Below are 11,426 nucleotides of genomic sequence, written 5' to 3'. Positions count from 1 at the left end.
GGGACAGAGAAAGGGAGACACAGAATCCAAAGCAGGCTCCAGGTTTTGAGCAGTCAGCACAGAGCCCGATGGGGGGCTCAAACCCATAAACCGCGAGATCATGACCTGAGCTGAAGTCGGACGCTTAACCGACTGCGCCACCCAGGCGCCCCCAAAACCATTTTAAAAGAATTTCATGGCCCGCATTTTCTTAGCATGTTAATTGGTAGAAGTGTTGGTTGTCAATTCCACACTGGACGGGTGTCACAGCCTCTCAGGGGTGGGTCTTCTCTGCCCTCCCCCTCCACATCAAGAGAGCTCACTCCCAGGCCTGGGGGCAAGGAAAGGCAGGGCTTACTTTTGGCCTCCCTTTCCTGCTTCACCTGTTGTGCCTACGCGTCAGACCCCAGCGCTCAGCCAGCTAACCTTTGGGGCCACAAAGCCCACCTCTGTTCTCCGAGCCCTGCCCAGCTCTCCCAGCCTCAGCTGACTTCACCTGACGTGGCTAAGGCCAAACCCTGGTCCTCGGCACCCGGGACTCAAGCCTCCAGTCTCCCCCAGGCGGTATCTGACGCCATCCTTGTCTCCTCGGGTTCTCTCACATCCCACGTGCCTCTGTGACTCCTGTGGCTCCATCTCCAACTTAGTCGTTCCTTCTGGAAGGTGAATGCAGGGGTGACGGGAGACGGCGTCCTGACTGCTGGAGATTGGGGATGGTGGACCTGTGGGTGCATCTGCTCTGGAAGGAGGAGAGGGTCCCTGAGACACGGTAGCAGGCGGAGCCCAAGGCGAGCACAAAGCCGCCGACCCCGCCTCTTTGATGTTCCCGAGGGCACAGACCCTCACCCGGGTCACAAGGTGGTGGCGGCCACAGAGACAAGGAGCGACTGAGGGCTCCGGGTGTTGGGGTGGGTGGCCTCAAAGGATTCTTTCCCCGGGGCACCTGGCTGGCTCAGGGTGCTCTCGGGGTCAGGAGTCCAAGCCCCACGTGGGGAGGAGAGATTACTTAAAAAAACAAAACGTGGTCCCAGAGCTTCCTGGTGTCACTGTAGAGGCCACACTTGTGCTGACCACTTCCACATTCAATCTCCAACCCGAAGGGGCCAGGCGGGAGAGCCGGGTTCTGGCGAGAATTCCCCGCCTCCCCCCAGCACCCCTTCACTCCCTCAACTGTCAAGGTGGTGCCTCCATATCCAGTCCCCAGCGAGCACGGGCTTCCCTACATCTGCCCCCAGAGGCCTCCTGACGACGTGCCCCTTGGTCCTAGCTCCTGCCAGCCCTAAGAAAAGCCTGCTCTGTGCCCGCCAGGCCGCTTCCTGCCCCCGGCCCGGGCCCCCGCACTCCGGTCCCCACGCACACAGGCCTTCCGAAGGCCCTCAGTTCTAGATGCTGCAGACACCGCCCCCCCCCCCCCCCCCCCCCCCCCGCTCCACAGCACCGCGGACATCCGGCCAAGTGCTGCCCCGGCTCTTTGGCAGGGTTCTCCCGGCAATGTAGCGCCGGCAGCTTTCCGCGCCTCTGCCCTGCGCCCTGACGGCCTCAAAAGTCTCCGAAACGGCCAGATATTCCTGAGGGCAAAGTTCCTCCCCTCCCCCCAGGAACTCTGGGCCCAATGAGCAATCAACATGTTTAATAAAGTACATAGAGTGTCAGAAGGTGAGAATTGTAAGACAATAAAAAATGTAGGACAGGGTAGGCTGGGGAGGGTAGGGGTGTTATGGACGGAAGGTTTGTATCCCCCAAATCTATGTCGTGGAGCCCTAACCCCCAGTGTGGCTGCATTTGGGGGGTGCTTTATGGAAAAACATTCAGGTTAAACTAAGTCTGGAGGTGGGGCCCTAATCTTGTAGGGTTAGTGTCCTTATAAGAGACACCACCGCAGTGAGGAATGACCTCACCCCTGTCAGACCAGCTTGCATTAAAAAGACAAGAAGCAAACAGTGTTGGTGAGCATGTGGAGAAAAGGGGGCCTCCCTGCACTGTCGGTGGGAATGCAAATTGGTGCAGCTGCTGTGGAAAACAGTGTGGAGCCTCCTCAAAAACTTAAAAATAGAACTATCCCATGATCCAGCAATCCTACTACTGGGTTTTTATCTGAAAAAAAAAAAAAAAAAGAAAGAAAAGAAAAGAAAAACACTAATTTGAAAAGACATCTGCCTCCCCATATTCATAGCCTCTCCGCCACATAAGGACTTGGACTGTCCCTGGGGTAAGATGGGCTCTGGGAGGGCTGTGAGCGGACAGGGGACAGTGTCTGATGATGATTTAAAACGGCCCTTCTAGGGGGCGCCAGGGTGGCTCAGTTGGTTAAGGGTCTGACTCTTGGTTTTGGCTCCGATCAGGATCTCACAGGTTTCGTGAATTGGAGCACAGAGCTTGCTTGGGATTCCCTCTCTTCCTCTCTCTTCTGCCCCTCCCCTGCTCAAGCTATCTCTGTCTCTCTCAAAAGTAAACAAATAAAACTTAAAACCATTTAAAACGTTCCTTCTGTCACAGCGGTGGTATTTACAACAGAACAGCCCAGGTGCCCCTACAGATAAATGGAGAAACGGAAGGTGGCCTGTCCATACAGCGGAGTATTACTCACCTTAAAGGGAAGGACCTCCTGCCACCTGCCACCACACCGATGAACCTTGAGGACACCATGCTCAGTGAGATAAGCCAGTCACAAAGGGACAAACACTGTATGAGTCCACTTCTTTGAGGCCCCTAGAGCAGTCAGAGTCACAGCGACAAGTAGGATGGTGGGTGCTGGGGGTTGGGAGTTAGTGTTTAATGGGGACGGTGTCAGTTTGGGAAGATGGGGACGTCCTGGAGATGGAGGGCGGGGACGGCTGCACAACAGTGTGAACGTACTTAATGCCATTGAACTGGACACTTAAAAATGGTTAAAATGGTATATTTTATGTTACTGCATGTATGTATGCGTTACTGCAATGTTAAAAGGAAGGTATAGGGGTGGCCTGGGTGGCTCAGGTCATGATCTGGTGGTTGGTGAGACGCAGCCCTGGTGTCCGGCTCCTCACTGACAGCCCGGAGCCTGCTTGGGATTCGCTCTCCCTCCCTCTCCGCCCCTCCCCCACTCGCGGGCGAGCTCTCTCTCTCTCTTAAAATAAATAAACTTAAAAAAAATAAAGAAGGTAGAAGAAAAATTCCTTCTGGCTGTTAGGGAGACTGGACCACAAGGGGGCGCAACAGGAAGACAGCGCGGTGAGTCAAGAGTCCGGAGGGGCGGCGGCCAGGGGCAGGGCCAGCGGCCATGGGATGGGGAGAGGGAGCCTGGGTGCTCTGAGAATGGGGCAGACAGAACTTCTAGAAGGATTGCTGCAGGTTTGGTCCGAGCATCTGCAGGGACGGTCTGCCCGGACCTGAGACAGGGAAGGGCCGGAGCATTTTATCTTGGGGTGGGGGTGGGGCAGCATACGGAGGGGTGAAATCAGGAGGTCAGTTTAGGACCTGCTGACATCGAGAAGTCAGCTGTCCACGTGGTGGCGTTCAGGAGGCGGCTGGACGTGGGATCCGAGGCTGCATGGCTGGTCTTCACAGCCGCAATCGGAAGCAGTCACAGAGGACGGGACCCTCAGGAGGGACATGAAGTGGGGGGCAAAGGTCTGCCCAGCCGCGCCCTGAGGGTGCAGGCGGAGGTGGAGCGCCGAGGGGAAGGGGACTGCGGGGGCTGCTGATGGTCACGTGGGGGGGGGACTGAGGACCGTCCCCAGATTCCGCAGGTGGGTCAAGGCAGCGAGGATTCAGACAGAGCAGGAGTGGGCTCGAGAGAAAGAAGAGGTGCGGCGGAGGTGGGGTGGGGGCTCGCGACTCGCGAGGTTTGTTTCGTTTGGATAGAAAATAAATCACAGCCTGTTCGCTGAAGAGAAGGCTCCAGTTGAGAGGGAACATCCGGTGCCCTGAGGAGGGGCAGGGGGAGGCGGAGGGGGAAGCAGACTGCGGCGAGGGGACATCTCTGCTGGGGGGATGCAGAGAGACAGAGCACGTGTGGCCTCGGCACTCTAGACCCTGGCAGCCCCGAGGGCCGCCCGAGGTTCCATCCCCGACATCCCGCTGCCCCCTCGGGCGGCGCGGTCCCCCCGCTAGGGGGCGCACGGCCGCGGCAGGGGGTCTAGACCCCGGAGGGTCGGGTGGGAAGGTGCGATGAAGTGAGCCCAAAGGAGAGGATCCCAGGGCGCCGGCGAAGGGGGGGTAGGTACGCGATGATGGATCCGCGGTGTTGGAGGGACGCTGGGGACGCTGCGCACCGGCACCCGCTCCCCGCTGAGCAGAACGCGCTCGACAAGCCTGCAGCGGTGCGGGGAAGAACGTGGTTCCAAGAGCACCGCTGCCTGAGGTCCAGCCGGAGCCTTGCTTCTGGGTGGGCTAGTTCCCCCTCCGCGCGTGGACGCGGCCCTGTGCCTGTGCGCGGACGGGGGACCCGCGCAGGTCACAAGCTTGGGACCCATAGGTAGAAAAAGCCAATGCCGTGTGGCGTCGGCGCGCAGGTCTCAACCGAGTGGCCCCGCAAGAAGGCTCCGCCTTCTGGGCTCCGTTCGCGACCGGGACGTGGGGCTCCCGGCCAAGAAGGGCGCGGAAATGCGCACGTCCGGGAACGCGGCCCGCAGTCCCCCAGCCCCAGAGCCCCAGACCGGGAGCCCGGCCCGGCGTCCGCCCGACGGGGAAGAGGAGAGGGTGGCGGTCACGAGCACGGGCCCCTCCCCTGGGTCAGGAAGCCCGCGTCCGGCCGGGGCCACAGCTGACCCCAGGCCCGGCGGAGGGGGTGGAGGGCGTGCAGGGTCGGGAAGGGGGCCCGGCGCTGCCCCGAACAGCGTGGGCCGCTGGGCTCTCTGGCACTCACGCGGCCGGGACGTGGACCTGGGGCGCCTTCCCCGGAGGTGCTGGGCCTTGGAGGCAGCAAGCAGACGCCAAGTGGAGCCCATCCTTGCCAGAGGGAACAGCTCCGCCCGGCGAGGACCTGAAGCCCGCGCGCATCGGGCACCTACTAGGGGGGGCCAAACGAGGTTCTTTACTTCCAACAACCCTGCGCTTCCACGAGGGAGAAAAGGGCACAGAGAAGCCAAGCTACCCCTCCGAGGTCACACAGCCGCGGAAGGTGGTTGGACCTGGAGGCTGGGAAAGGCGGGCGGAAGGGGAGTGGCAAGTAGGTGTCCGTGCACCGAAGGTGGAGAGGAAGGACCTGGCGGGCCGGCGGGCTTCTTTCCTGGCCGGGAGGGTCGGGGGCCAGGCTGGGCCGAGTGAAGACCCGGGAGCGTGGATTCCCCACCGCCTCACGGCCTGGCTCGCTCCTGGCCCTGATCTCCCCGGGGCAATCCAACCCGACCGGACCCTACCGACCGGCGGGGAGCCTCCTCAGCTCCTAGAGTGCATAGAGCCCCACCCTCAGGATCGGCCCCAGGAACACCCCGGGACCCCGCACCGCTGGAAGCAAATTTCCCGCTTCCTCAGCTTGGTTCCCGCCGGCAGTGGCTCTGGAGGTTCTGCCCAGATGCCGTCTCCTCCCGGCAGCCCTCCCGACTCCAACGCCTGTGAGCCTGATGGGGGCTGCAAGCGCAGCTCCTGCCAGGGCTGAGAACTCGGGAGTCTTGGAGCTTCCGCGGTCCCTTTAAACTGGTGGTTCGCGCAGTCCCGGGGTTCCCATGACAACGACGGCGGAAGGGGGACCCGGGCGGGGTCTGGTCGGAGCGCATGCGCGGTACGCGCCCGACGCGGAACGTCTTCCCGAGTCGCCCGCGCTGCTGTCGCGGGGTCCCTGAACCGCGGTGAGGGCGGGGTGGGGCGTTCGCGGGCCCGGGGGGCGGGTCGCGGGCTCGGAGTGCAGAGGTGGGGGGTGGTCTTGGGACCTAGCTGAGGGCGGGGTGGGAGGGGTTCGCGAGCCCGGGAAGGGACGGGGCGGGGGGTCCATGAACGGGGGTGAGGGCGGGGTGGGAGGAGTTCGCAGGCCCGGGGATGGGGTGTCGAAGTGTGAGGGGTTCACGGGCCTGGGGCGGGGGTAGGATGGGGAGGTCCATAAACTGGGGTGAGGGCAGGGTGGGAGGCGTTCGCGGGCCCGGGGTGGGCGGGGTGGGGGGGGTGGGGTCCATGAGCCCCGGTGAGAGCCGGATGGGAGGGGTTCGCGAGCCCGGGAGGGGACGGAGCGGGGGTTCCATGAACCGGTGTGAGGGCGGGGTGGGGGGGGGGGTGTCCATGAGCCCGGGTGAGGGCGGGGTGGGAGAGGTTCGCGGGCCCGGGGTGGGCGGGGTGGGAGTCCGTGAACCCCGGTGAGGGCGGGCTGGGAGGGGTCGCGGGCGCGGGGGGCGTCGCCCAGGTGGGTGAACGGGTCGGGCTGACCCCTGTGCCTTGCTGCAGGGCGGCCCCGGCTCCCTGCGCTCGGCCATGGCCCCCCCGCCTCCGTGCAGGCTCCCGAGGTCGCTGCCGCCGTGGCTGCTGCTGCTGCTGCTGTTGAGTGTGGCGCTGCTGGGCTCCCAGGCCCGAGCCGAGCCCGCCGCTGGGAGCGCCGTCCCCGCGCAGAGTACGTGCGTCGCGGAGGGTCCCCGCGGGGCCGTGACTCCACCCGGGTGTGCGGGAGCGCCGTGCCTCCCCATTGTTCCCGGCGCCCCTGCCGCGGTCCGGCGCTCGGGCCACCCCTTGGGTGGGGGGCGCACGGGTGGGACCGGGCTAGGGTCACGTTCTCGCCGCCCTGATGCGCATCTCCGTAGGCCGCCCGTGCGTGGACTGCCACGCGTTCGAGTTCATGCAGCGCGCCCTGCAGGATCTTCGGAAGACGGCCTACAGCCTGGACTCGAGGGTGAGCCTCTCTGGCTAGGAGGGGGCCTGGCCTGGCCGGAGCACTGGCTCAGGGTGCTGCCTGAGGGCGGGGACGGGGGTGGGGGTGGGGTAGGACCTCCCGCAGCGCCCGCGATCTTCCCGCCCTCATCTGGCACACCGTTTCCGGCCTCAGTGAGGGAGGGTGCCTCTCCTCCCCCAGGCCTGCTCGGCCTTATTCCCTGTGAGCCCCACCGGGCACCGCCAGCCTCAGTTCAGCATTCCCTACGCGGGGCAGTGAGACCCAGTGGGGAGGGGAAACTGGGGCAGGGAGTCAGAAAGGGCTTGCTTGGTGGGGGAGGGTTGGACAGAGCAGTCTGGTCTGGGAGTCTCCTCACTCCCCAGCCTCACCTGGGGAGGGACGAGTGTGCACACAGGGTCCCAGGGCACAGGGATCACCCTCCCAAATCTGGAATGAACACAGCCTCCCCACATTCTCCCATGTCCTCGCTGTCCCTCGGTCTGGCGGGGGGCGGGGGGGGGATAGTTTTCTCTTAGGACAGAGATAGGTACTCCTCTGGGGAAAGGGGAGAGTGTCCAAGAGTGGAAAGAAGGGGAGACCCCACTCTGATCCCCTTTTCTGGGCAGCCCCCCCAGGGTTCCCCAGATTGAAGCCTAGACTGCCCCCCCAGGGTCTGAGGATCCAGAATCTCCTAGAGTCTGAGGCCAGGCTCCTGAGAACAACAGCCCCTAGCCCATCCTGGGCCGGTGCTGGGGGCAGCCTGGGAAGGGGCATGTGCATAGAAGGAGAGCGGGTGAGAAGTAGTCCAGGTGTGGGATTGCATGTGCAGGGCCCAGGGCAGGACTGCGGTGCTGGCAGAAACCACAGAGTCTCTTTCCCTCCTGGAAGAGGGGAGTGGGGAGGAGAGGAGGCCCACCCAATAGCAGAGGGTCTGACAATCAGTGGCGTGGGGGGGGGGGGTGGCTCTGAGGTCTGGGGAGCTGGTGGAGGGTACCGCCTGTGGGTTTTGGGGGGAAACGGGCAGAGTGCCCACGGGAGCTGGTGGGGGGCAGCAGTCGTACAAGTGCCCTCCCTCACCGCCCCTTGTTGCTTTGCAGACGGAGACCCTCCTGCTGCAGGCCGAGCGCCGGGCCCTGTGTGCCTGCTGGCCTGCCGGGCGCTGAGGATCCTCAGACACCACTGTCCCCTCATCAATAAATGCCCAGCCCAGCACGCCGTGTCCTGTCTCCCTGTTCTGGCCAACACAGCCCACCTGCATCGCCCCTCGCGTCCCTGGGTGGGCTCCTCTGTGGGTCTTGGACTCCCAGCTGTCCCATTTGGGCTGAGGCCCACTGGGCACCTGCTGCACACCAGCGCCAGTGCCAAGCAGATGGGCATGCGTGGCCACACGTGTGGACCTGGACCCACAGGCACCGTGGCCACTGCCAGTCCGCCTTCAGAGACCTGCTTCCTTGCCTGCCTGCCCTTGTTTTGAGGCCAGGGAGCACAGAAGTTGGCCCGGTCCCCTGGAACAGCTGCTCCGGTGCTGAGCCCCCAAGGGCTCCCCTGCACTGTCCTGGGGATGGCTCTGGTGGGAGCTCCGTGGAGGCCCAGCCCGTGGACCCCCACGGAGCCTAGCCTGCCGTGGCCGCTGGGAGAGGGAGGGCAGCCCCGGAAGGCTCCTCCGGGAGACGGAGGGCCAGGGAGGGCCGGCATGGTCCCCATGGTCTCCACCCAGCCTGGTGGGCCCCTCCTATAGCCTGAGCCCAGCTCCCGCACCAGAGAATTGGAATCCGGATAGGAGCGTTGTGCCTGTGGGTAATGGGCCCGTAGTCATCCACCCACGAATAGTGCCAGGCAGGAGGCCAGGTGTGTTGGCAGCTGTGGTGGGCAGGTGAGTGGGGGTTTCTGGTCCGGTCGGCTCCCAGAGAGGGGCTCCCGACTCTCCACCCCCAGCTTGTCCCTGTCAGGGTTCGTGTGCACACTTTCGCTCAGACCCTCCCTCTGGGCCTCTGAGCTCCTCAAGGCCGTGCTCCCACCCTGTGGCCTGTTCCGCCCTCAGTGCTTTTCTGCCTGCAAGTGCCTGGCCTGCAGGTGAGCACGCAGGTGTCTGGACCACGGTGAGCAAACCAGAGTCCTACCTTGGTCGCGGTGGGAGGTTGAGGTAACCGCCTTAGCAGCGACGGTGTCTCTAAAGCAGGCCAGGGAAAGACAAAGGGGTGCCGAAGCCATCTGAAGCTTAGGCCGGCTCTCGATTCTGGAAACGAGCGAGGTACACGGGGGTGGGGGTGGGGCATAGCATCAGAATTCTACTGTCCTGGGGCCCCAGGATGGAGCAGAGGGGTGGCTGAGGCAAGTGCCTCTTCCCCTGGGGCCCGCCCAGAGGGTGCTGGGGTTCTGTTGGCTGGCTTCGGTGGGGATGCACCCTGTGTTCTCTGCTTGGGTGGTCAGATGTAGCAAATACAGATCTGGGACCGGCGGGTACTTTTCAGTATAGAAAGTACAAGTACTTCTAGTGTAAGTACTCTTTAAGTAGAAGCATGTCGTCCCGTGCAATATTTAGGACATATTTATACTACGAGTTATTCATATATCCAAAATTTAAATTTAACTGGGCATCCTGTATTTTGTGGGCAGCCACAAGCCCTGGCACAAATTGGGGTTTCTATTACTGTGAAAGGTCAGGACGGCCAAGGGCTTGTCTCAGAAAGCCTCTCCTGGGAGCACCCTTGGGGAGGAAGGAGGGGCCCGAGCCCTGCAGACAGGGCCTGGAGTGGCAGGTGGTGGGGCCAGGGTGCTGCTGTGCCTGCCATGCTAGTCTTGGGGTATGTTCTGGACCCCTCAAGGTGACAGAGAGGTCCAGGGAGCAACTGGGTAGATGTGCCTGGGAAAGGGGCTGGGGAGAGAAGGTCAGGAACACAGGTGCTGGCCGAGACCCTGTGGCCTGGGGGCGGCCAGAGCAGAGGTGAGCGCCAAGAGGGAAGAGAGATGAGGGGCCCCAGAGGAGAGGGGGCAGCCATGAGGCAGGAAGAGCCCTGAGACAGGTGAGGGCTTTGGTTAGAAAGGAGGGGTCAACGTGTCACGTGCTGCTGAGGTCAAGCGAGGGCCAAGCCTGGTTCTGGACCACCAGAACAAACACCGGTCGTTGTCGACCTTGGTAAGAACAGGGTCAGTTGTGGGTGGGGAAGGCCTGAATGGAGGTTTCGTGGCGGGGAGTGGAGGTGGGGAGAGTCGGCACGGACAAGTTGCAAGTTTAGTCTTGCGAGGCTAACAGCCGTCCCGGAGCTGGGACGTGGCTTTCCTGCGCATCTGAGGCAGAGTCCATCAAGAGCACTTGCCACGACTGTGTGTAAACATGACTCTCCCCTAAGCAGTGAACTGGAAGTGAAGTATCTCTACGACAGCTTTTGTGTTTTCTGGGCTCGATGTTGCCTTAGTGTCTCAGTGCTGTCTGCCGTTGTCACATCCTCACCTTCAAGTCACTCCTCTGCCCCTTGCCAGGCCCTTGCCCTCCTGCTCCCAGCCAGCTGGGCACTCCTGCTGCCCACTGCCTGCCCTGAAGGGGTAGAGCCCCTGGTTTAGAGCCCTGCCTCCTAGACCTCGCGTCATCCTCCACGTTGCATGTCTTCAAGTATCTTCCTAGAAAGCACTGTGGTAAGCGAACTTTCTGAGCTGGCCCGTCTGAAGACAGCTTTTGCTTGCGTGTTCAATTCATGGCCCTTCCGACCTCAGGGCCTTTGCACAGGCTGTCACCACTCCATGGAGTCACCCACTTGGCCTCTTCCTTGACCTGTTCAGTCTTGAGTCCCTTACAGCACCTTCCTTTGGTTGGTTTGTCCCAGTGTCCCTCTCTTTCATTAGTTTATTTCCTGTCCCTCCCTCACTGGATTGGAAAGCCTCAGTACAGGGCTTTGTTCTTTTCAGGGCCCAGTAGAGGGTGGGCACTCACTGAACCTGTGTGCAAGGGAAGGATGGGTGCTGGGGCATGAACTTGGGGGAGGAGCTTGAGCAGTTTGGGTCCACCTGCCTCCGGCTGCTGGCAACCGGTGCCTGTCGGGAGCTTTGTTCCCTCCCCACCTAGGCAGCTCTGGGGACTGAGGTCCACGCAGGGTGCTGGGCGGGCTTCACTCAGCACTCAGTCCCTTAGCTTGGGGCAATAATAATAATCACTATTGCGCCCCACCCCCTTTTCTCCTGGGGCAGCGCCCGTCAGTTGCACACGGACTTCCCATCTCGTCTGGTTTTCTTCTTTTTTTCTTCCTACCCCCTGGTCTTTTGGTTCACTTCCCTGGAGACCCCTGGGCCTCGTCCAGCACTCCCACCCCCTCTGTCGCTTCCCAGGCCCCTGTACCTCTGACTGCCAGCGAAGCTTCAGGCTCAGTCCCTAGTTCTCCCCCCGCAGGGAGGGACCGGCTGGCCCTTGCCACATTCTCGGAGGACGTGGGTCTGCCCCCAGATGGACCCACGGGTCCCTTCACCTGGGGTGAGGACTATTCTGCTAATGCACCATCCGGTGTTTTGCGCCCTCCCCCTGCAGCTTTTGGAGTCTGGGAGGGGTCCCACCCCCCTCCCCCCCCCCCCCCTGCACGCCCCACCTCCCTTGGGCCCCTGCCTAGCTCGGACTGCAGTGTCCAGACCCAAGGGGCTCGGGGTGGGACTGCAGGTGGTCGGGGCAGCCTTGGCGTTGCAGGTGGGG

At 62.6% G+C, this 11,426-nt stretch overlaps 1 protein-coding gene across 1 annotated transcript; it reads left to right on the top strand.

Annotated features, from left to right (window-relative positions):
- Nucleotides 1–6,333: 6,333 nt before the first annotated feature.
- Nucleotides 6,334–7,963, top strand: CB1H4orf48 (chromosome B1 C4orf48 homolog). Its single transcript, XM_027066306.2, has 3 exons — nt 6,334–6,496; nt 6,684–6,772; nt 7,849–7,963. The coding sequence occupies exons 1-3, from the start codon at nt 6,361–6,363 to the stop codon at nt 7,912–7,914; spliced, it is 291 nt and encodes a 96-aa protein (XP_026922107.2). The 5' UTR covers nt 6,334–6,360; the 3' UTR covers nt 7,915–7,963.
- The last annotated feature ends 3,463 nt before the right edge of the window (nt 7,964–11,426 follow it).

Source organism: Acinonyx jubatus, chromosome B1, assembly GCF_027475565.1.
Source record: "Acinonyx jubatus isolate Ajub_Pintada_27869175 chromosome B1, VMU_Ajub_asm_v1.0, whole genome shotgun sequence".
Taxonomy (NCBI): domain Eukaryota; kingdom Metazoa; phylum Chordata; class Mammalia; order Carnivora; family Felidae; genus Acinonyx; species Acinonyx jubatus.
This window is presented reverse-complemented; position numbering and strand designations above follow the sequence as displayed.